The sequence below is a fragment of the Carlito syrichta genome, unplaced genomic scaffold (genome assembly GCF_000164805.1).
Source record: "Carlito syrichta isolate Samal-C Ts95f unplaced genomic scaffold, Tarsius_syrichta-2.0.1 Scaffold305200, whole genome shotgun sequence".
Classification (NCBI taxonomy): domain Eukaryota; kingdom Metazoa; phylum Chordata; class Mammalia; order Primates; family Tarsiidae; genus Carlito; species Carlito syrichta.
Genome location: NW_007249296.1, coordinates 488138 through 510298, shown reverse-complemented (window position 1 = coordinate 510298; position 22161 = coordinate 488138). Strand labels below are relative to the sequence as shown.

The 22161-nt window shown below is 36.4% G+C and overlaps 1 protein-coding gene across 1 annotated transcript in view; it reads right to left on the bottom strand.

The window, feature by feature from the left end:
• Positions 1–22161, bottom strand: part of ADGRG6 (adhesion G protein-coupled receptor G6) — a 143678-nt gene that overhangs the window by 25516 nt on the left and 96001 nt on the right. The window contains exons 11-18 of the mRNA XM_008061306.2: positions 13691–13802; positions 12601–12665; positions 11849–12056; positions 10726–10900; positions 8875–9015; positions 6592–6711; positions 4963–5008; positions 3448–3554 (exon numbers count right to left, since the gene is read on the bottom strand). Coding sequence (XP_008059497.2) covers positions 3448–3554; positions 4963–5008; positions 6592–6711; positions 8875–9015; positions 10726–10900; positions 11849–12056; positions 12601–12665; positions 13691–13802 — 974 coding nt within the window. The remainder of the gene's footprint in view (positions 1–3447; positions 3555–4962; positions 5009–6591; positions 6712–8874; positions 9016–10725; positions 10901–11848; positions 12057–12600; positions 12666–13690; positions 13803–22161) is intronic.

The following is a 22161-nucleotide window of genomic DNA, read 5'->3' as shown; positions in this document are numbered from 1 at the left end:
GGATTGGCAATTGAGGGAAACTGCTAGGGGAGGAAGGGGCATACCTCATTAACAGGGATAGCTGCATGATCAATGTTTGTATACCTAACTCTGAATTGTACCCCACATCTTTACAATAAAAATTTAAAAAATAAATAAATAAAGTGTTGGGGCTGTTGTGGAGTAGAAAGAAATAAACTCCTTTCAGTGTATTAATATGAAGTACTAATTTCAAGATGCTGAAGCAGACTTACAAAGTGTGGACCTGGTAGGAAAATCTTTTCCTCCTCAAATGGGGGATGGGGACAGGGATATATCTTGAAGTACTAACCACTCAACCCTGGTTGGAAAAGAAAGATATCTCCACTATTCAGATGTTCCAAAATGGAGTGTTCTTAGAGAAAGGATATATTGCACATTCAGTTGAAACTTTTAGGTCTTAAATTCTGAAAAAAGTCTGTCTCATGATTTTTCCTTCTATGTGTAGATTTTATTTTTCACCAAAATGTCAATAAAATCTGCTACCCACAAACAGCCTTGAGAAAATGGTGTGTATATGTATGTGAAATTAAAAAATGTGAGTCAGTTCTAGGTTTGACTGATGCTATAACAAGTAAGTACTTCTGTGACACCAAGAAATGCACCAAGTGATGGAATTCAGCAGAAGCAGGGGATTTCCCCTATTATTCTTATACCAGGAACTCCTCAAAACACACTAGGAGGACCTGGGGCACCCATGGCAAATGGGATGGGGTTTGAGTCAGAGCCACTTGACTCACAGACAGGCTACCTCAACCAACATTTTGGTTACTCCATGATTTTATTAGGAGGACCTAGTAATTTTGTTCTTCAAGTAATACTGGTATACAGAGAGCTTGGGAAAGAAGGTAATGTCAGGTCAGTGTCTTCCCTATAATAAGTCAGTCTAGAGGGATCTTCAAGTGATGTGTTACTACCTCCTGAAAAACCTATGGTTCCTATCTATAAGGCAGTTGACCTGCAAATCACAATTAAATTTGGAATTTAAAATAAAAAGCAAGCCAGGCTCGGTGGCTCAGCCTGTAATCCCACACCTTTGGGAGGCTGAGGTGAGTGGATTGCCTGAGCCCGCGGGTTCGAGACCTGCCCGTGCAACTTGGCGAGACCTCATTTCTACAATAAATCAAAAATTAGCTGGGCATGGTAGCACGCGCCTGTAGTTCCAGCTAATTGGAAGGCTGAGGTTGAAGGATCGCCAGAGCCCAGCAGGTCGAGGCTGCAGAGGCCGGGAGCGGCCACTGCACTCCAGCCTGGGCGATAGAGTGAGACAGCAACTCAAAAGAAATAAATAAATAAAATAAAATAAAAAGCAAACAATGCTGTTTATTGATACATTTACACACAATTCTCATGTTGTTTTGTACTTTTAGAGAATAAAAATATGAAAATACTTATTTCCTCTGAACTAGCCAATATGAAAATGTACTAATGTTAAGGATATGAAAATTGGTTTTACTACAAAGAAATGGAGCCAATGACATTAAATTCTTAATGTATTCATAAGTTGGAAGATATCATTATAAATATGAGGGGCTTCTCATATGTGTTCTGGATACACTCCAGAAAAATCCTATACAAGTGAATAAAGACTTTGTGATCAAGAAAAACTCTTAATAAAAAGTCTTGGTGGTCTGGAAAAGCTAAAAGGGTTATGAGCACATCACTAGAAAAAATTAATTCTAGAAAGTTTCTCCATCAGCAGTTTATCATACTACAAAAGTCACCAAGATAGAAAATGGAAAGAAAGCACTAAAATTGCATATCTCCACACATACACACACTTACTTGTTTAATCAGAAGGCAACGGAAAAGTAACAGGTAATTACAAACTCATAAAAAATGTAAACAATATATGAAGGAACTGGCCATTTGAAGTACTGGGCAGTCAAACTCTCATTATATACAAATAACCTCTGAAGAGTAAATTTTGTTACTATTGTCTAATTATTTCATATTAGACTTACAACACATACAATCATGATCAAGCGTACACACGTGTACATACACAGTTGAAATATTTAAATGAATTAAGTCAAAGCTTATATACCTGAATAAGTAATCATACAAAATAGGTTTCCTGAAAGATTGCCTGTTATCATTCTAGGATAAAAGATAATATGAAAGGAAACTGTATTTTCTTGTTTAACTACTTAGGGAAAACATGCTATGATTTAATTTTTCATTTTTATGCTCTGGCGATGACAAATATGCTTATATTTTACAAAGCTAAAAAGTTATTTTTCATAATTTGTCACCTTTTTATATGACTTATTATCCCTCAGAGCATATATGTATTGGTTGCCAGAAAAATTACAAATGGCAGAGTCGCCATATGCTAATAGCCATTTACATAGGTCAAGTAGGTTCATGAGCCAAATACTATATCCCCCAGTTCCTCATTGCTTCCTCCAAGTCTCCACAGGAAAAAAAGAGGATAAGATGGAAAGAAGGGACAAACACAACCTCTTGTCTGTGATTCTAATTGTAAAAGCTTTATTGCCTCAGCTCACATTAGTCCCATCTCCTATTAAAAAATAAATGTGATTTGGTCTCTTTATGAAAACTATACAGAAATTGTGGTATGTTACAATAGAGAAAAGCAGGACAGTTTTTGCAAAATCTCAAGTTCACTGATTGAAAGGTTAAGGTATAAGTCTATGGGAAAATTCAAACAAGTTGCTGGATGTGGGGTGGGTCTTCAAAATTTGGTGGGATGAAAAAAGCACATTGATGCAATATAATTTTTGTTTAAAACTGTTGGCAAGTTAGCTAATGAGATAGATAAAACAGGGCCACAGAGGTAGAAAGAAGGAAGGGAAGAATGATATGGAGGTTTAAAAGTGTGAGAAACATCACACCCACCCTCTTGAAGGACTGAAGTGTCCATTCTAACCCTAGTCATAACCCGCTCTAACAAACTGTAGTCTCTAGGGGAAAGATCACTCACCCGGCACAGTACCTGGTACAAAATGACATTCAAACAAATTAAGTGAGTGATAACACAAGGAAAAAAAAACAAACTGATCACATTATTCACGGTTCCCTTCCATATCAGTAACTTCCAACAATTTCTTCTTTAACTTTCACTCCCTACCCAACTCTCTGTGTCCCTGCCTATCTTCTTGACTCTATTTCTCCCTTAATTCAGAGATTTCATGGTGATTTTCTTGTTTCTGGGATTATTTATCATCCTTGTTAATGTTATGGGGGTGCAAACTAGACAGTTCTTTTCTATAATCACTTTTACATTTTTAATATATGATCTCTGCTAACTAGATTCTTTATTATGAAACAAGATTCAGGGAACAGATGAAAACTATCAGGAAAGAATTCCCCAAACACACAATCTAAAAAGGCAGACTCACAATAAAGGAGTATGACTTCCAAAGGCATACTGTGTCTAAATAGGCTTAGAAACTTCCCCCTTACCATCAGTACTCCAAAGTGTGTGAAGTGGTTACACAGGCAAACTGTCTCACTGGTGTCTGAATCTCTGCGTGCAACACATCCTGATGTGTTCCATCCTCCAAAACTTTCTGTTGAAGGAATCAATATACAGTGTGAAAATAACAGCAGGTCAGTGTCTTCTCTATAAAGGATGAGACCATCTATGGAGAAATTTGCCTCAGTTTAGTCTGCCTAACAGAGTTTATCTGTAAATCAGATACCATTATTAAAGCCACCAATACTCGAAATAGTTCAGATTACTGGAGTCATTGAATGTTAGTTCTGGGTGGGCAATTAGAAGTTATCTAGACAGCATATTCAAACTGTGTCGGGGTTCTGCAAATGTTTCATTCAAGTTTAACTTTTAATATATTTTCAAATAAACTTCTATGAAAACAATATTCCTTTGCAAATATGTTACATGCTAATGAACTCTTACAGTATCAACAAATATTTTTTGAGGGTCTGTCTACTTTTTGTGAAGATAGAAAAACAAAAAGTCCACTTTCTTAGGATGTGCTATTGTGTACACAGCAGTTGTGAATGGTGTAACTTATTATAAATGGCTTGAACTTATCTGACTTTTGTGGTATAAAATGGAATATGAGCAATTCATATCGTCAAAGTACTAGATCTGTTCATTTAAATAATATTTTAACATCCAAAGTGATATTTTAAACTCTGTATATGAACGAATCAAGATCTTCTTAAAATTATGCAAGTAAAAACCAAACCAAAAGCAAACTGTCCGGCTGTGACAAGAACTATCAAAGAAAGAAGTTTAGCCACTTTCAAGCTAAGCAAAGCAGCCTGCATTGACACCCGAATGAATTTGGCCACAATAATCCCCACAAGGGACCCTGAGGGAAGGTGACCCTGAGGGAGCAGGCAAAAGTTTCATCACTTGTACTTCCCCTCAAAGAGATTCCCATACTTTATGCCTAATGATTTGTTCATCCTTTAATTTTGCCTTCCTTTCTCACTTGTCATATATAATTCTGGAAGCTGTTCCTCTCTTTCAAGCAATACCTGTCTATTATAACCATTCCTATATTTATGCTCCTTCAGTTTGCTTCCCCAGTTCCCTTATAATTTGGTGTCTGGAAGCTGGATTTCAAATTGTCTGTCTTGTGTATACCAAATAATCTCTTAAAATGCGTCCTAGAAGAATGAGATTAAGTGCATGTAAACAATCATCATTGAAAAGTGGCAATAAAAATGTACACTGTATTTTACAAATAGCTGAAATCAAAGAGATTGGTTGAAAAAAAGAAAGCAGAGTCGTGTTTCTCTATTTCTTCTGCAATGACTAAAGAGTTACAAAAATTAGAACTGACTTCCCAAGCTAGCTAAACTAACTTTGCAGCTCAGTTGTCATTTACACTTACATTGTGACTCACTCTGGTTTGAGGTGGAATTAAAGGAAACGGGGGTGTCTAACAATGTTTAGAATTCAGTTGTTACCTATATTAAGAAAACTAATATTTTAAAACTTACTGTTTTTGTTCAGATCCCAGAAGGCACAGATGGGATGATGCACTACCTATATTAACATAAGAATAAACATGTGAAATTGTGTTTTAAATGCCATGATTTAAATATGGCAAAAGAATAAAAATGCCAAGGGTTTCACAAGGAAATAGATCAGCATTAGCCATGCCAATACAACCTGAAAATGTCAGGCAATCTAGGAGGCTCTTCTCTCTCATTGAGACTTCCAGTGAAAACCAACTCTAACCTCATGAGAAGTCATAATACCACTGACGTGAAGGTTACTGTGTATGTCCCATCATTAAATATATCGATTCCACTATCATTCTTAGCATTTAACAAAACTCTTTACGCTATAATTTTACATCATCTTCAAAATTCTCCTGTATGTCTGGGTATTACAGAAACCAAATTGAAAACAGGGACTAGAAGAGACATTTGTAGGCCCATATTCATAGCAGCATTATTCACAATAGTCAAAAAAGTAGAAGCAACCCAAGCGTCTATTGATGGTTGAATGAATAAACAAAATCTGGAATATATATACAGTGGAATATTAACCAGCCTTAAAACGGAAGGAAATGCTGACACAGTCTCCAACATGGATGAGTCTTGAAGACATTATGCTGAAAGAAATAAGCCAGTCACAGGAGGACAAATACTGTATGCTTCCACTTATATGAGGTACTTAGAGTAGTCAAATTAATAGAGACAGAAAGTAGAATGTTTGTTGCCAGAGGTTATTGGAAGGAGAGAATTGGGAATTAGAATCTCATGGGAATAGCATTTCAGTTGGGGAAGACAGAAACATTCTGGAGATGAACAGTGCTAATGGTTGACAACAATGTGAACATACGTAATGCTACTGAACTGCACACTTAAACATGATTGAAATTGCAAATTTTACGTTGTGTATAAATAAATAAAATTATTCTTTATAAATGAAGAAGCTGAAACAAAGGAAGAACAAGAAAGTCTCAGCGGGGTCAATACAAGGTGGCTGGCTCTCAGGTGACTTAATTTCCAATCATTAGCCCACTTGCTTTCTGCCTGCCTTCCTGCCTAGCTAATAAATGGCAAAGTCACGACTAGGGTCCTTTACAAACATAAGAAAAACCAGTTCCTGGGCCCTCTGGGACAGTAAGAACTCCCATCTAATTTTATCAAATAAACAGATGAGAGCAAGGGTAATAAAGCAACGAGAAAAGCAACATTCATCAAGATAACTGCTATCCTCTCAAAAAATAAGTCAGCCCTCCTGTTTCTTCCTTGGTTTTGCCAGTTGCAGTTACCTTTGACTTTTAAAATACAAAGAAACAACCAAAACCTCTAATGGCAACTGCGTCTGCATCAAATCAATTTGAAGTAATGTACATTGCTTCGTAAAAATAGTAAACTTTTTCTTTACTCTCATTTTCCTTCTGATTATTGAGTCCTAGATAAGACTAATTCTCCCCAGCTGCTGCCATTTATGTGACTGTAGATGACCTCTTAACTTGCTGTTCTCCCTTTGTGGAAAACTATCTCCCCTTTCACAAAAGGGTCAGTTATTTCTTATAATGTGGAAAAAAAGGTCCCCATCATTCTCTGAAATAGACTGCCTCCATTCAATTGTTAGTAGGCACATTATCTTACCTGATTTCTTGTATGTTTGATTTTAATTTGAACAGGATCCTTCAGATCCTGGATAGTAATGTTTCCAATGCTGCAAGCCATCACATAACTCACTAAGGTTTTTCTTTGGAGTCCTACATCCTTTTAAATAAAAAAAAAAATTGCGTGCATAAGTCAGAAGTACATATTCTTATTTTACTTTTGTGCTCCAAAATAAGCAAATGGTCAGCAATTTTTATACTTAAGATCTTCAACTCTAGAACATCCTGTTTATAACAGCAAATTGCTGGCTTTCCTGAAGGAGGTTTGCTATTTCCCTTATTATAATAAATATATTGAAGGAACGTTACGAGACAATATTGTAAGGTGATGTTCATAAAACTCCATGCTTGATTGTGGTGACTGATGTCAGCCAGCTAACATGTGAAACAATGCAATCTCATAAATCATACAAACTCATAAAAAGCTGCGAAACAATTAGATCATTTCCCTACTCTAGAAAATAGATGAAGTTGTTTTCCTTTAGAAAAGTATGAAGGAAATATGGTGTGAAAAATAAAAAGCAATTCATCTTCCACATTCATGTCAACTGACACGTTTACTCTCTTATACCTACATGCAATTCTACTGGGTTAAAGTCCCATCTAGAACTTCTACCTTGCTCTCTGATTATATATTTAACAGCATTTTCAGATTCTACTTCAGCAGTAAGGCTGAATAAGGGAATCAAATCTGTGCCCCACAATGATTTGGACCAACAGGCTCCTCTTCAGCAAGTTCATCTCTATTTTTTTCTTCCCCTTGTATTGCTTGTCAAACCTCCTGAACTTTTCTCTGTATCACACCTTATAGTTGTTTTGCAATAATTTCAAGATTTCTTAAATTCCAAATAAAACTCAGCAACCAGAATACAGTTTTTTTAAAAAATATTAATTTGGTGTGGTGGTCATTATCAATAAAGTCAGCTATCAGTTGGTGATACTCAGCCTTCTATTAACAAAATACTCAAATCTTGACCACTATATTAAAGGAGCACCATCGAAACCTTAAAATTTTTTCACTCTGCTATACATACACTTTAGAAACCAAACATATGCTTCCTGAAACAACTTTGATTGGGAGATACCAAAAGAAGGAAAAAAATGATGTGAAGACAACATAAAACAATGACAGAGACTTACAACTCTAAAGGTTGTCTCAAATCCTTCCCACAGAGCTAAACTTCTCTTCTGAACTGGACCCTCTTTCTGTGCCATTCACATTTTGTGACACCCATTGCCTTTTTCATTTTGTTTTTAAAGATAATACTGTTGTAAGTCACGAATCACCATAATTTTAATAAACGAAGAGCTATACGTTTATAACTATTAAGTCCTTCAGGGTAAATTATGTCTTTGATATAAAATACATACATTATATTGATATAAAATACACAATTTTTATGTAGCTTGTTCCTAAAACACTTGCTGATAAAAGTTTTAAATTAAGGATTTTGTGGTAATCCTTTTCTCTACTTATAACCCTATTTGGTCACTCCTCTGCACGTGATGTATAAAGCAGATTCATTAGAAACAATTCTACTGGCCTTGAGATTTATTGTTTTCCCTTCTATAGGTCACATTGCTTGAGCTATACAATTATCTCATTAATTTAGTAAATAAATTTTATTTTTTAAAAAGAGCTTAGCAAAAATACTCTAGATTGGGTTATACTTACAAAAGCAAACAGAGGTCAGCAGTGTTTGCTGGCAGTAGACCTTCTAGTATCTGCAAATGATGCCAATAAAAATGATAACATGTGCTCAGCACAATGCCATCCTACTCTGCGGATATGTGAAGGCCAAAGGTCCCTTGAAATACTAATGGGAAAACTGATTAAAGCCAAGAATGCGGCTCATTATGTAAACAGTGCTTCCTGTTGAATTTTTTTTAAAAAATTCTTTCCTTTGGTTACAATTTCTTTACCTCTGTAGGCCTAAATGACTGTAGAGCATAACACATCTAATAAAAGGCATAACAGTCACATTGCTACTAATTCAATTTCTGATCGTATCATCAAATCCTACCCTAATATTTATTTTAAAAACTGGAAGAAATGCATCTTGTTACTAAGCACATTATCTGAAATAAAATATTTAAACAATTACATTAAATAATTGCATCAAAATTTTTCAGTTATGAAAATGCAGATTAATTTTTCTAAACCTCCAGATATATTTCAAAGGATTCTAAGCGTTGATTTTTACCTTCAAGCAAAGAAATATCATTTACAATTGAAAAATAATAATTTAATGAATGTGCTTACCTGAAAAAGTCCGGTTTTGTTGAAGAAAGTAAACTGTGCTCTTCTAACTAATACAGCATCTTCTTGACTTAGGTTCTCAAGTATGTTTGCAGGCAAAATTACAGAAGCCAATGGATCTACTTGTCCACTCTCAAAATCCATCTGCCACATACAGAGAAATAATGGTCAAATAATCACAATTAAATGGTAATAACAACTCTACTCCTCATGCTGAGTAGGGTGAGAGAACAATTGCAAGTTTAAGTTAGCTAGGACCAGGGTTTCCCTTTATTTCTACAGCAGTCACTGCAACTCCTGGATAAATCCCCTACCAACAGAACCATAGGTGCCATTCGGGCTTTGCAGTGTGACAAAGGAGAAAACGCACTGATTTTAACTAAGGCAAATTGAGAAATCTACAAATCAGTCAAATTTTAAAGTATAAGTATTAGATTTGTCATTATGAGGTTCTGAAGTTTTTCTCAAAACACTTTGTGAAAGATAACTATGAGAGAGTGAGAGCCAGAGCGAGAGAGAGAGAGAGAGACTGAAGTTAATTTGTTCATTGTGGAGACTGAGTTATCCCTGTAAAGAGGCAACAGTTGAAGTTTTATGAACACTCGGATAGCATTTTTTCTGAAACTACAGCTCAGGTCAAAGAGTGTTTGTTTGCCAACAGTCTTAGAATGAGACCAAGGTTGATTGAGATTTTGCTCTTAAAATGTGAAACAAAAATACCTCAAGGAGCCCCTAGTCTAAAGAAGAAAAAAGGCCTTCCCTGTATCCCAATTCCAGACTTTATATTCAGTTTGTTCTATCTTCAAAGCTAAAGAAATATTATGCTCTGCATATGTACTCTCCCAGGTCAAAGACTATGCTTCATTTATTTTGTTTACCCTCGTGGCTAACATTGTCTGGCAGACAGTGGGGTCTTGAAAATTATTTGCTGAAGTGACACTCTAACATGTCAAAGAGGCTCTCCATTAATCTGGCTCCAGCTTACTTGTCCAGCCTCGCTGTCACCTGACATCCCAGACTTCTACAACATTGATTTTTGAAGTGTGATCCTCAGGCCAGCAATATCAGCAATACCTGGGCACTTGTTAAAAGTGCAAATTTAGCCGGGCTCAGTGGCTCAGCCTGTAATCCCACGCCTTTGGGAGGCTGAGGTGAGTGGATTGCCTGAGCCCGTGGGTTCGAGACCCGCCTGGGCAGCAAGACCTCATCTCTATAATAAATCAAAAAATCAGCCGGGCGTGGTAGTGCATGCCTGTAATTCTAGCTACTCGGAAGGCTGAGGCGGAAGGATCGCTGGAGCCCAGCAGGTCGAGGCTGCAGTGGCTGGGAGCGGCCACTGCACTCCAGTCTGGGTGACAGAGTGAGACTCCAACTCAAAGAAAAAAAAAAAGTGCAAATTTGGGGAACCTACCCGGGCCTGATTAAATTAGTACCTCTTGTGGAGGGTCCCAGCAATCTGTTTTAACAAGTCCACCAGTAAATTGTACAGTTCAGTTTGAGAATCACTGACAAAGAGAATGTACCATGCTTCTTTTCACCTTTGGGACTTCAATAAAGCTCTTTCTTGTGATTAACTCATCCTCATCCCCATCCTAATATGGTGGCCCTTACTCCTGCTTAGCTCCAGTATCACCTCTTGTGGAAGGTAAGCCAACCACCCAAGTCACTCAGGTTATTAAAGGATACCATCTCTGTGCCTCCACAATACCATGCTATTGTTAAACTTATCTAATGTTTGGACCTGCTTGCCACCTCAAGGATCCAGATAACCTTGAAGCAGTAACTATTAAGTGATCTGCAAGTTTTTATATACATATTAATTAATTAAAATGAAAGAAACCACTGGATCATTACCTGGAAATATGACTCATTATTGCTTGGAAGACCAATGCTAAAATTTGAAACTGTATTATTTGTCTCTGGGGACAGGGACGATACTCCAAGAGCCAAATTCCGAGTTGTAATATTCACATGTGATGTGCTATTTAGGTCTATCTTGAAGGCCAATTCATCAATTGTTTTTAAAGCTCTAAAGAAATGACAATAATACTATTGTTAAGTAACAATATTTTAGGTGCCTGAGCATGCATTTGCTTCAGGGCAAAATATAAACCAAATAAAATTGTCTTGAAATTTTTTGATCTTACATGAATACCCAAAAAATTACCCCAAACCACAATAATAGCAGTTAAAACATAGAATGATAGTGACAGATGCATCTTCAAGAGAAATATCTGCTTTAAAAGTATCAACAACTAAATTATCCTGAACAAATACTGTTTTTCATTTGTCTTAGCCTCTCTATCCTCATATGAAAAAATACCCTCCCTACCTTGTAACTTAGAGAGAATCCAAGGAAATAATATGGTAAAAGTGCTTTGTGAACTGCCAGATGCTGTGAAAATGTTTGTAATTATTATTACGTAGGTAAAGTAAGTTAGATAATATATTTTAACAAATATAAAATTTTCATCAAAGAAATGTGGTTGATAGGAAGGAAATTTTAAAAATCTTAATACTAATACATTAAATGAAGTAACTGGAAACTACTTGAATTGTATAAAATAACTACATTTCACCTGCCCTACGCATGTTCATTTCAGAAGTACAGCAATCCTATAGCTGTAGCAGTCTGTGTCTGCAGGATCGTGGACTTACAGTGACCAATTTATGAATAACCTGGGTTAATTAAATTTTTTAGAGTATTTCAAATAAAATCGAATGCTGATTATGTTTTTCTGTGGTTATTTATATATCTTGCCAGATGGAAACTTGAATAATTTTGTAAATTTATTACTTACAAAATGCTTTTAAGTTCATTTTGTAAATGACTTTGCATGGTTTTCAATAACTATCATTACATCTTCTAGAAATTTCAATTATGAAATCTAGACACAAAGTTTTCAGATAAGTTAGAAATTATATAACAGCACACTTAACCAATAAAATTTAACTTCCAGAAAAAGAAAATACTTACTCAGAAGAAGACTCAAGTAAATCACTGTCTGAACTGCTTAAGATATTAGAAAATATATTCATTAGAGTTGAGCCAAGTGTTATATCAATATTTTCTTCGTTATTCACAATTCTTTTGACCTGTTCTACAATGCTGGTAATATTAGCTGAGGTTAAGTTCTGCCCATCAGCAGTTAAATTTAAAATCTGATTGGCAACTTCATTTGCTTCTGAAAAAAGGCAGAAAAAACAACATGCAAAGTTTTATTTGTGTATTTTGAGCATTTCCAGGAATCCAAAGTATAGTGTGATATTTCAATTTATAGCTGAAGCAGTAAAGTAAGTTCCTATGTATACCTCCCTATCACCATCTTAACAGGGCAATAATTATTTATACATAGAAACCAACATCTCTCTTCAGTAAGATTAATGACATATTATTCTATGAGAAATGCTTCCAGAATCACTTAATATGTGTAAACTTGTAATTTTAAAAGAATACAAAAATACAAAGCACTAATTCAAATATCAATTTATATATTTGTTTTGTCTTCTTTAGATTTTCCTTATGATTTTTATTCTCCTACAGAATGAACAAAATAGAAAGTTAAAATGAGAAAAAAGTATTTTCTATCTTAAGTAAAATAATCATTTGCCTAAATTTTAATATTAAAATAGTATCAAATAGCAGAATATGTCTGAAGATGATGAAAACCATGAACATGGTATCATTTCATTTTGTCTTTGACAAATGAAGAAAAATTGCTTACTCACTTGAACAGTTGGAGATATCAGGGGGCCCCCAGAAGGCTACTGATGTGTTGGTACTGTTGAGATAACTATGAAACAAAGAAAGCTATTTTAAATGTTTGGCATAAATGATATTATAAGCAACAAAATTAGTTATAATAAGTTTTAGAATTGATCTCTCTCTCAAGGTAAATTTCATTTGAAAATAAAACTGTAATACATTGAAATAAACCTCACACTAAAAATTCTAACTGTAGCATACATCATGGAAATAAAATACTAACAATATCCCAGCCTAGGATACATTGGTCAAGTACAGGTAAAATTTGATTTTGATTTCACATAACTCTGTAAAGCAGACTATAATACACATTTTATAGATGAGGAAATGAACTGAGATAAATCAAAAAATGTTCCAAGCTCTCACAGCCAGGAAGAGAAAGAGACACATTTCCAACTCAAGTCCATAAATCTCTAAAGACTCCATTTCTGTCTACTGTGTCAAACACAACAGTAGGTACAATATATTTACACTTTAGGCAACTTTAATTTTTAATTTTCCTCAAGAAATCTTTAACTGGGAGTGAGGTAGAGGGTGAAGAACTGATTTTACTTGCTAGTCCATGAATCCCTGCAATTGCCTTGTTACTGAGGTTTCTGTTAAACATTTTGGGAAAATCTATACCCTGATGGTTTCCATCAGCAGACTACTGCAACCTAGATTTTGTGATTCTTTCTTTGTCTCCTTTCCCTTTCCCCCAACAAGAATCACTCCAAATAGTTACAAAGTTTGGGAGTTTCAGGTGGATGTTCCAAGGTGTACTGTAGCTAGGTCCATCTACATACAAGGTGCCTTGTTCAGGTACCACCTTCTACTTTCTTAATTCTTTGATCTTTCTGTGGAGAGGGCTCCATTAGCATGTTGCTGGGAAGGAAACACTGACCTTCTTGGTGACCTGCTTACCTCATCATTATTTCCCAGCAGTGTATGATTTAGGCACCTGCCCTTCTTCCCAATCAATACAATACATGAGAGCTACTATTGCAGCACGTGGAACCCCTGAGAAGGTAGATAATGTGGAGTTTTGCTGTCAAGAGTCAATGGAAATATTACCATATCCGTGAAGCAGTAAAGCCAGGCTTGTCAGGACAATCAAAGCGGTACTCAGAAGGTGTGATGGCTGGCCAGTAATAGCCTTTGGGTTCCTCCACAGCGGGACATATATCTACATGCAAATAAGAACCAATATGAGAAATATTCATCTATTCTTTGAAGTAAGGTTAGAGGTACAAGATGAAAGCAAAATGACAATGATGTTGAAGGTACTTACTTAATATAATACCAAATACTAGTAGAGTTTTCCATTTCAAATTTGTAAAAATTTCCCAATTAGAACATTTAATACATTTCAAATACAAAATTATATCTTATACAACCATCAAATTAAAAAAACATAGCTATGTGAGTACAAAGATTAAAGTCACATTATCATTCTAATATAAACAGGTAAGATTAGTAAAACAAGTTTTATTCAAAAAATATGCACTATGGAAAATGAAAACAGCCCTGAAAAAAATCAAAATGCAATTTGATCTTTTTTTTTGAAAAAGACTACAAGTGAGTACACCAATGGTACAAATATTGAGTGGTGAGCATATTTTAGGAAAACATTCCAGCTTCTCTGATAACAACTAGTGCGTGGATGATTACTTGGGGGACAGCAAGAAGGAACATGTGAGCTAATACCACACTCTCTGACTTTATCCTCAATCATCCCACTTTTTGTTTGAAAACTTTCTGAGTAAGTATCTTGACATAAATGATTCGGATTTTCCATTTTTATAAATATCAAAATAATAGCAATATATCAACAACAACAATAAAATTTTGTATTTTGGAACTAAAAAAACAGCATGTTACACCAAACTACCAAAAGCTAGTACTGTAGTCACCAACTGAAAATCAAATAACTTTCCCATGTACAGTCAGAGTTTTAAAACTTGTCAGGTTTTAGGTGCCCCGTCCCCCACCATGTGCCAGGCTCTTACAGGAACTGAAGCCCTGTCTGGTGAACAAGAGTGGATGAGTGAACCTAAGAAACTTTGGGTCACTTCGCCCCTTCCAGTCATGTGTGAGATGTCAGACCCATGCAGGAAGAGTCCTGGTCAGGGTATACCAGTGGGCAACTGGAGCCCAAATGGAGCAGGGAACAAAACCCATCATGAGCACAGATTCTGTCAGTGAAACTTAGTGACCAGCTACAAGGCAGAAAAAACCCACATGCAGAGGGAATCTGGCTGGTGCCTGCCACCAACAACTATTGGTCATTTTCTCAGACAGATTAGGAAGAATCATCCCCAAGCCCTGCATGCATACAGGGTGGACTCCCTTCCCCAACCACCCCATGGCAGTAACTCGCTCTTTTTCAAGAGTAGAGTACAGACTTGAACAGGGAGGGAGTGACATGAAAGACACCCAAAGGTTTATTTGGTGGAAAGGCTTCTGGGTTGCAAACTGCGGACTGCAGATGGGGAAATCCATTCCTCCACCCACTTTCTGCAGAGCGCTAGTAGCATAGGCTGAAAACTAACCTGTCTAGATTAACAGCAGGAGAAAAAATTTACAGTAGAGAAACCTGCCATAGAGTTGAACAAGGAGAAGTGGATGCCCCTCCCTCTCTCACTGAGTGACATATAGTGAACCACAAAAAGAGCCCTATAACAGAGGGTCATTAACTAGTTTAAGCGCAGCAAAACTAAAGTGGAATTATAGACAGCCCTGTCACAAATGAGGAAAAAAATCAATGAAAAAAAATAGGCAACCCTCAGAGTCCTAAAGAGACAGTGCCCAAAAAAGCAGATATCATAACACTAACAATGGAAACCCCCCCCCCGGAACAATTTGTCCCAGATGACAGTCACAGAAATCAGAAAGTGAATGACTAAAATGAACAGAGAAAACCAAGAGAAACTAGAAGCAAAACTCACTGAAGTTATACAGGAAGTAAAAGCAGAGTAGGCCAATTTCAGAAAAGCCCATTCTGAAATAATGAAAATGAAAAACTTTAACCTGGAAATTTAAAATACAGTAACAAGCATAGGGAGAAGGATCAACTAGGCAGAGGAAAGAAACACAGAGCTTGAAGACCAAAATATGGAATTAACCCCGTCTGTTAAAAGCATAGAAATAAAGGTCAAAAAGAAGGACCAAAACCTTCTGAGAGATGTGGACTATGTCAAGAAGTTAGATCTACACCTGACTAATATCCCGAAGAAGAAAAGGAAACTGAGAACACAATGGAACAGGCATTCTATTATATAACCCAAGAAAATTTCCCACATCTTACTAGAGAGACAATCATTCGAGCACAAGAAATTCAGAGAACCCCTGCAAGGTATCACATGATAAGACCATCCTCAAGACACACAGGAATTTGCCTTCACAAAGTAAGCATGAAAGAAAAAAATTTTAAAGGCAGTGAGAAAGAAAAGTCAGATGACCTGCCAGGAATTCCCATCAGAATTGCACCAGACTTACATGCAAAAATACTGCAAGTCAGAAGGGACTGTAGTCCAATTTTTAATGTTTTTAAAGATAAGCAATCCCAGCCTTTAATTTCGTAATCCACCAAAGCTAAGCTTTGTGTGTGTGTGTGTGTGTGTGTGTCTTATTTTTATTTTTATTTATTTTAAAGATGTGGGGTAAAATTCAGGATTAGGTACATAAATGGTCACCATACAGGTAAAGTTTGGGCCTCCCTTTGGTCTCCCCACTTAGCCTGGTTTGAGATAAGCTACCCTTAATGATGTTATGTACTGCCACTCCCTCCCCTGGCAGTTTTCCACTATTGCCAATCCCTTACTTATGATGAATGATAAATGTTCGGGGTCCGTGTATGAGTGGGAACATGTAGTACTCAGTTTTTGTTTCTGTGATAGCACACTGAGTGTTATAGACTCTAAATCCATCCAAGTTTTGCAAAGCCCATAATTTTGTCCTTTATGGCTGCATAATATTCCATTGTGTATATATAACACATTTTCATTTTATCCAGTCCACTTTTGATGGGCAGCATACTTGGTTCCATGTTTTTGTTATTGTGAATAATGCTGCAATAAACATGCAGGTGCAGGTATCTTTTTTATAGAATGATTTGAGTTACTCTAGGTATATCCCCAGAAGGGGGACTGCTGGGTAGTATAGAAGGTTGATTTTTAGATCCAAATTAAGCTTTATCAGTGATAGAAAGTTAAAATCCTTCTCAGACATCCAATTCCTAAGAAAATATGCTGCCTCCGGGACAGCCCTTCGGGAGACACTTAAGAAGGGGTTGGACACAGAAAACAGACAAACAAATAAAGGTTATATCCATCACAAAAGTACAGGCAAGCAGAGTTAACAGAGCATACAGAGCACTCACAAAAAATGAAAATACACGCATATTTAAATCAAAAAGTAAACAAAGCAACTCCCTAAGAGCCCTATGATAGAAATAAACTCTCACATTTCAATAATCAATTTGAAAATGAATGGACTAAATGCAGCAGTGAAGAGACATAGAGTGGCAAACTGGATAAAGAAGCATGATCCAACAATTTGCTGTCTCCAGGAAACTCATCTCACTGCAAATGACACCCACACATTGAAAGTTGGGGGCTGGAAAACATTCGTTCAGGAAAATGGAAAACAGAAGAAAACAGGTGGAGCTGTTCTGAGATCAGACAAAGCAGATTTCATACCATTAAAAGTTAAAAAAGACATGGAAGGACACTGTAGAATGATAAAAGGTTCAATCCACTAGCAAGAAATATTCATATTAAATACATATGCACCCAACACAGAAGCAGCAAGTTTTATAAAACAACAACTAAATAAACTAAGAGGGGACACTGATATTCACACAATCATAGTTGGGTACACAAACAGCCCATTAACACCCTTAGACAGATCATTGAGGCAAAAAACCAATAAGAAGATCCAGAACCACAACTTAATGCTCAATCAAATGGATTTATTAGACATATACAGAACGCTCTATTCAACATCTACAGAGTATACATTCTATTCATCAGCACATGGAATATACTCCAAGACTAATCACATTCTTAAACATAAATCAAGTGTGAACAAATTTCAAAAGATCAAAGTAATACCATGCATCTTCTTGGATCACAGTAGAATAAAAATAAATATCACCACAAACAAGATCCCCCCAAAATACACAATGACATGGACATTAAACAACATGTTGCTGAATGACTTCTGGGTCAACACAGAAATCGAGACAGAAATAAAAAATTCCTGGAAATAAATGAAAACAAGACACATCTTATTAGAAACTGTGGGATGTTACAAAACCTATGTCAAGAGGAAAATCATAGCACTGCAATGCATACAACAAGAAAACAGAAAGATCAGAAGTAAATAGCCTAATGTCACACCTAAAGGAGCTTCAAAGACAAGATTATCTAAATTCTCACTTCATCAGAAGAACCCAGATTACCAAGATAATATCAAAAATTGCAGGATATCCAAGATAAAAATATTATAGGAAGGATCAACAAGACAAAAAGCTAGTTTTTTGAAGGATAAAAAAGAATGACAAACCCCTAGCCAAGTTGACTTTTAAAAAAGAGAAAATCCAAATAAACACAATTAGAAATGCAAAAGGCGAAGTCACAGCTGATCCTGAAGAAATTCAAAAGATTATCAGCGATTACTATGAACACCTATATGCAAATAAGCTAGAAAACCTAAAAGAAATGAAGGACTTTCTGACACCACATAACCTCCTAAGGTTGAAATAAGAAAAAATTGAAATTCTAAACAGACCAATAACAATCCAGGAAATCAACTCAGTCATAAGAAATTTCCCTACCAAAATAGCACTGGACTAGATGGTTTTCCAACTGAATTCTACAAGACACACGAGGAGGAGAAGATACCAATCTTATTGAAAGTATTCCAGGCAAAGGAGAATGAGAAAATTCTCTCTAACTCATTTTATGAAACTAACATCATACTGATACCCAAACCTTGCAAAGCCACTACAAAGAAAGAAAATTACAGGCCATCTCCTTGATTAACATAGATGCAAACATGCTAAACAAGATCCATTCTAGCAAACTGGATCCAACAATACATCTTAAAGATCATCCACCATGACCAGGTGAACTTCACTCCTGGGATGTAGAGCTGTTTCAGCATTTGCAGACCATGAATATAATTCAGCATATCAACAGACGTAAAACCAAGAACCACAAGACTATATCATTAGATGCAGAAAAAGCATTCAACAAATCTAGCATCCCTCCTTGCTAAAAAACCTTTGGCACCCGAGCCCAGAAGGAATACTCCTCACAACAGTAAGAGCCATCTATGATAAAACCACAGCCAACATTTTGCTCAGTGGACAGAAGCTGGCCACATTCTCTCTAAGAATGGGAATGAAACAAGGTTGCCCACTCTCACCCCTCCTGCTTAAGGTAATGCTGGAAGTCCTAGCCACAGTAATAACACAAGAGAAGGAAATCAGGGGTATCTAAATAGGAAAAGAGGAAGTTAAACTATCCCTCTTTGTGGGCAATATGATTCTATCTACACCTTGTAAACTCTTGTCAAAAGCCTCCTCACACTGATCATCAACTTTGGTAAAGTCTCAGTGTACAAAATTGATGTACAAAAGACAGGTGCATTTCTATATACCAGAAATAAACAGGCGGAGAACCAAATAAAAAGCACAATCCCATTCACAATAGCCACACAAAAAAACAAAATACCATAGCATCCACCTAACCAGAGAATCGAAAGACCTTTACAATGAGAACTATAACACACTGTTCAAAAAAATCAAGGATGATACAAATAAATGGAAAAAACATTCCATGCTCATGGATTGGAAGAATCAATATTGTCAAGATATCCATCCAACCAAAGACTATCTATAGCTTCAATGCAATACCCATCAAATTAACATCATTCTTCTCAGACCTGGACACAGCAATACAGAAGTTCATATGGAAATGGAAAAAAGCACAAATAGTTCAAACAATTCTCAGCAAAAGAAACAAAGTGGGAGGTATCACATTTCCATACTTTAAACTTTACTACAAGGCTTCAGTAACCAAAACAGTCTGGTTAGGTACAGAAATAGGCACACAGACCAATAGAACAGGACAGAGATTCTGAAAGCAAAAACTCGAACTCTCAACCAACTCATCTTCAACAAAACTACCAATAACAGTCACTGGGGGGAGGAGACAGTATCTAGCAAACGGTATTGGGAAAACTGCTGACCACATTCGGGAGGATGAAACTGGAACCCTACCTATCATCATATACAAAAATCAACTCAAAATCGATTAAAGACCTAAACATAAAACCTCAAACAATAAGAATTGTAGAAGAAAATACAGGAAACCCTATGCACATTGGGGTAGGCAATGGATTATTGAGCAAGTCCCCAAAAAACAATGCTATAAAAGCTAAGATAGACAAATGGGATTCCATCAAACTGAAAAGCTTTTGCACAGCAAAAGAAACCATCAAGAGAGAAAAGAGACAACCCACAGTATGGGAAAAATATATGCAAACTAAGCATCTAACAAAGGCATAACATCCAGGATCTACAAGGAAATCAAGTAAAGTGAAAGGAAAAAGCAAACAACCCCATTAAAAAGTGGACCAAGGGCAGATTCTTCACCGATCCACTCCCATTGGTGCCTCCTATAAGTCTGAATATACTTGATCTTAGCCAAAAGGCTGAGAATCGATACATAAGTCTGAATAAACCAATGTCTCACCCTGCTGGTCTTCCAGGTGACTTCTTTGGAATAAGTAAACATTACACACAAGTCCTCTCGGATTTGGGGTTACTGTGTTACAGCATGGAAATTTACATTTATGAATGAAGGATTAAATTGATGCTGATAATCTAGCAAAAGATCCTTTGCTATTTTTTGTCTTATTTTTTTCAAAAGGCCTACTCAAGAAAAAAAAGAAGGAAAGAATGTCTCTCATTTCGGCCCAACCCATGGATGGCTTCATCTTAGTTAGTGTAGGCTGACAGCAGAAAAGCCGACCTCAGTCACGACTAATCTACCCAGTAAGGAGAATTTTGGGTGTTGTCTATACTTGGGGCAGATTCCCCCCAGGTGGGATATGTATTACATGTTAAATACATGTAATAAAAGACATATTCTCTTGTACCACAGGAGCTTAAAAAAAAAAAGTGGACCAAGGGCACAAAAAAAATAACATATAAGCAGCCAATAGACACATGAAAAAATGCTCAGCCTCACTAATCATCAGGGAAATGTAAGTCAAAACTACAGTGAGATACCACCTAAGTCTGGTAAGTATGGCTATTAATAAGCCAAAAAACAACAGATGCTGGTGTGAGTGCAGAGAAAAGGGAATGCTTCTACACCATTTGTGGGAGTGCAAACTAGTTAAATCTCTACGGAAAGCAGTGTAGCAATTCCTAAAAGAACTAAAATTGACCTTCCATATGATCCAGTAATCCCTGTCCTGGGAATATACCTTGAAGAACATAAATCATTCTACAAAAAACATATATGTTTATTGCCACACTCTTCAAAATAACAAAAACCTGGAACAAACCCTACAGCCCATCAAAAGTGGACTGGGTTAAAAATTGCGGTACATATACCTGATGGAGCATTACGCAGCTATAAAGAAGAACAAAATCATGGACTTTGCAGCAAACTGGATGGAGTTGGAGACCATCATATTGAGTGAACTATTACACAAACAAGGAACTGAATACCTGCACGTTCTCACTCATTAGTAGGCCCTGAACATCAGTCACATTAGCACACGGGAAGGATCAACCAGCATTGGGTACTGCCAGGGGAGGGAGAGAGAGAAAAGTATTGGGGATACTTGACAACACAAAGCGTACCTGGTCCACTACCAAGATGAATGAGGACCTGTTAGAAGCCCAAATAACACCTGTATGCAGGCTACTTATGTAGTTAATTCTATTTGTACCCCAGATCTCTATAATACAATAAAATTTTTAAGACAGTCAAGTTTTAGCTTTTTATTTTTCCATTGATAGAAACTTTTTTCCACTGACCCACTTGCAGAAAAAAAATAATACGTAGAATTTAAATTAAATGTCTACAAATGGAGAGAGTATTATCCTGGGATTCCCCAGCTTCTGAAGACAGATGGGGCTGCCCTTTCAGGGCTCTTCAGTCACATATAAATGACCATTTTTCAAGCTCCTACTTTGTGGAGACTCTTGTAATGTGAAAGGGTAGCAGGTTGTGCTCTCCCTACTCTCAAAAAAAATCCCCATTTGTTAGGAAGCAAGAATTTGTTAGGAAGCAAGAATTCTCTGATATCACGTATATCAACCCAATAAAGATGAGTGCTTTCTCACAGATGTCTAGATGTCTGTTTCTTTATGGCACTGTGATTCTGAGCTTACTCTTAGTAATACTGCTTAACAGAGCCTTAGAAATACTTGCTTCCGTCACTTCAAGCTCCTGAGTGTATAGAAGGCAAAGTGTCAAAATTTTCTTTTTTTCTCAATCTCTGATCATAATATAACTGTC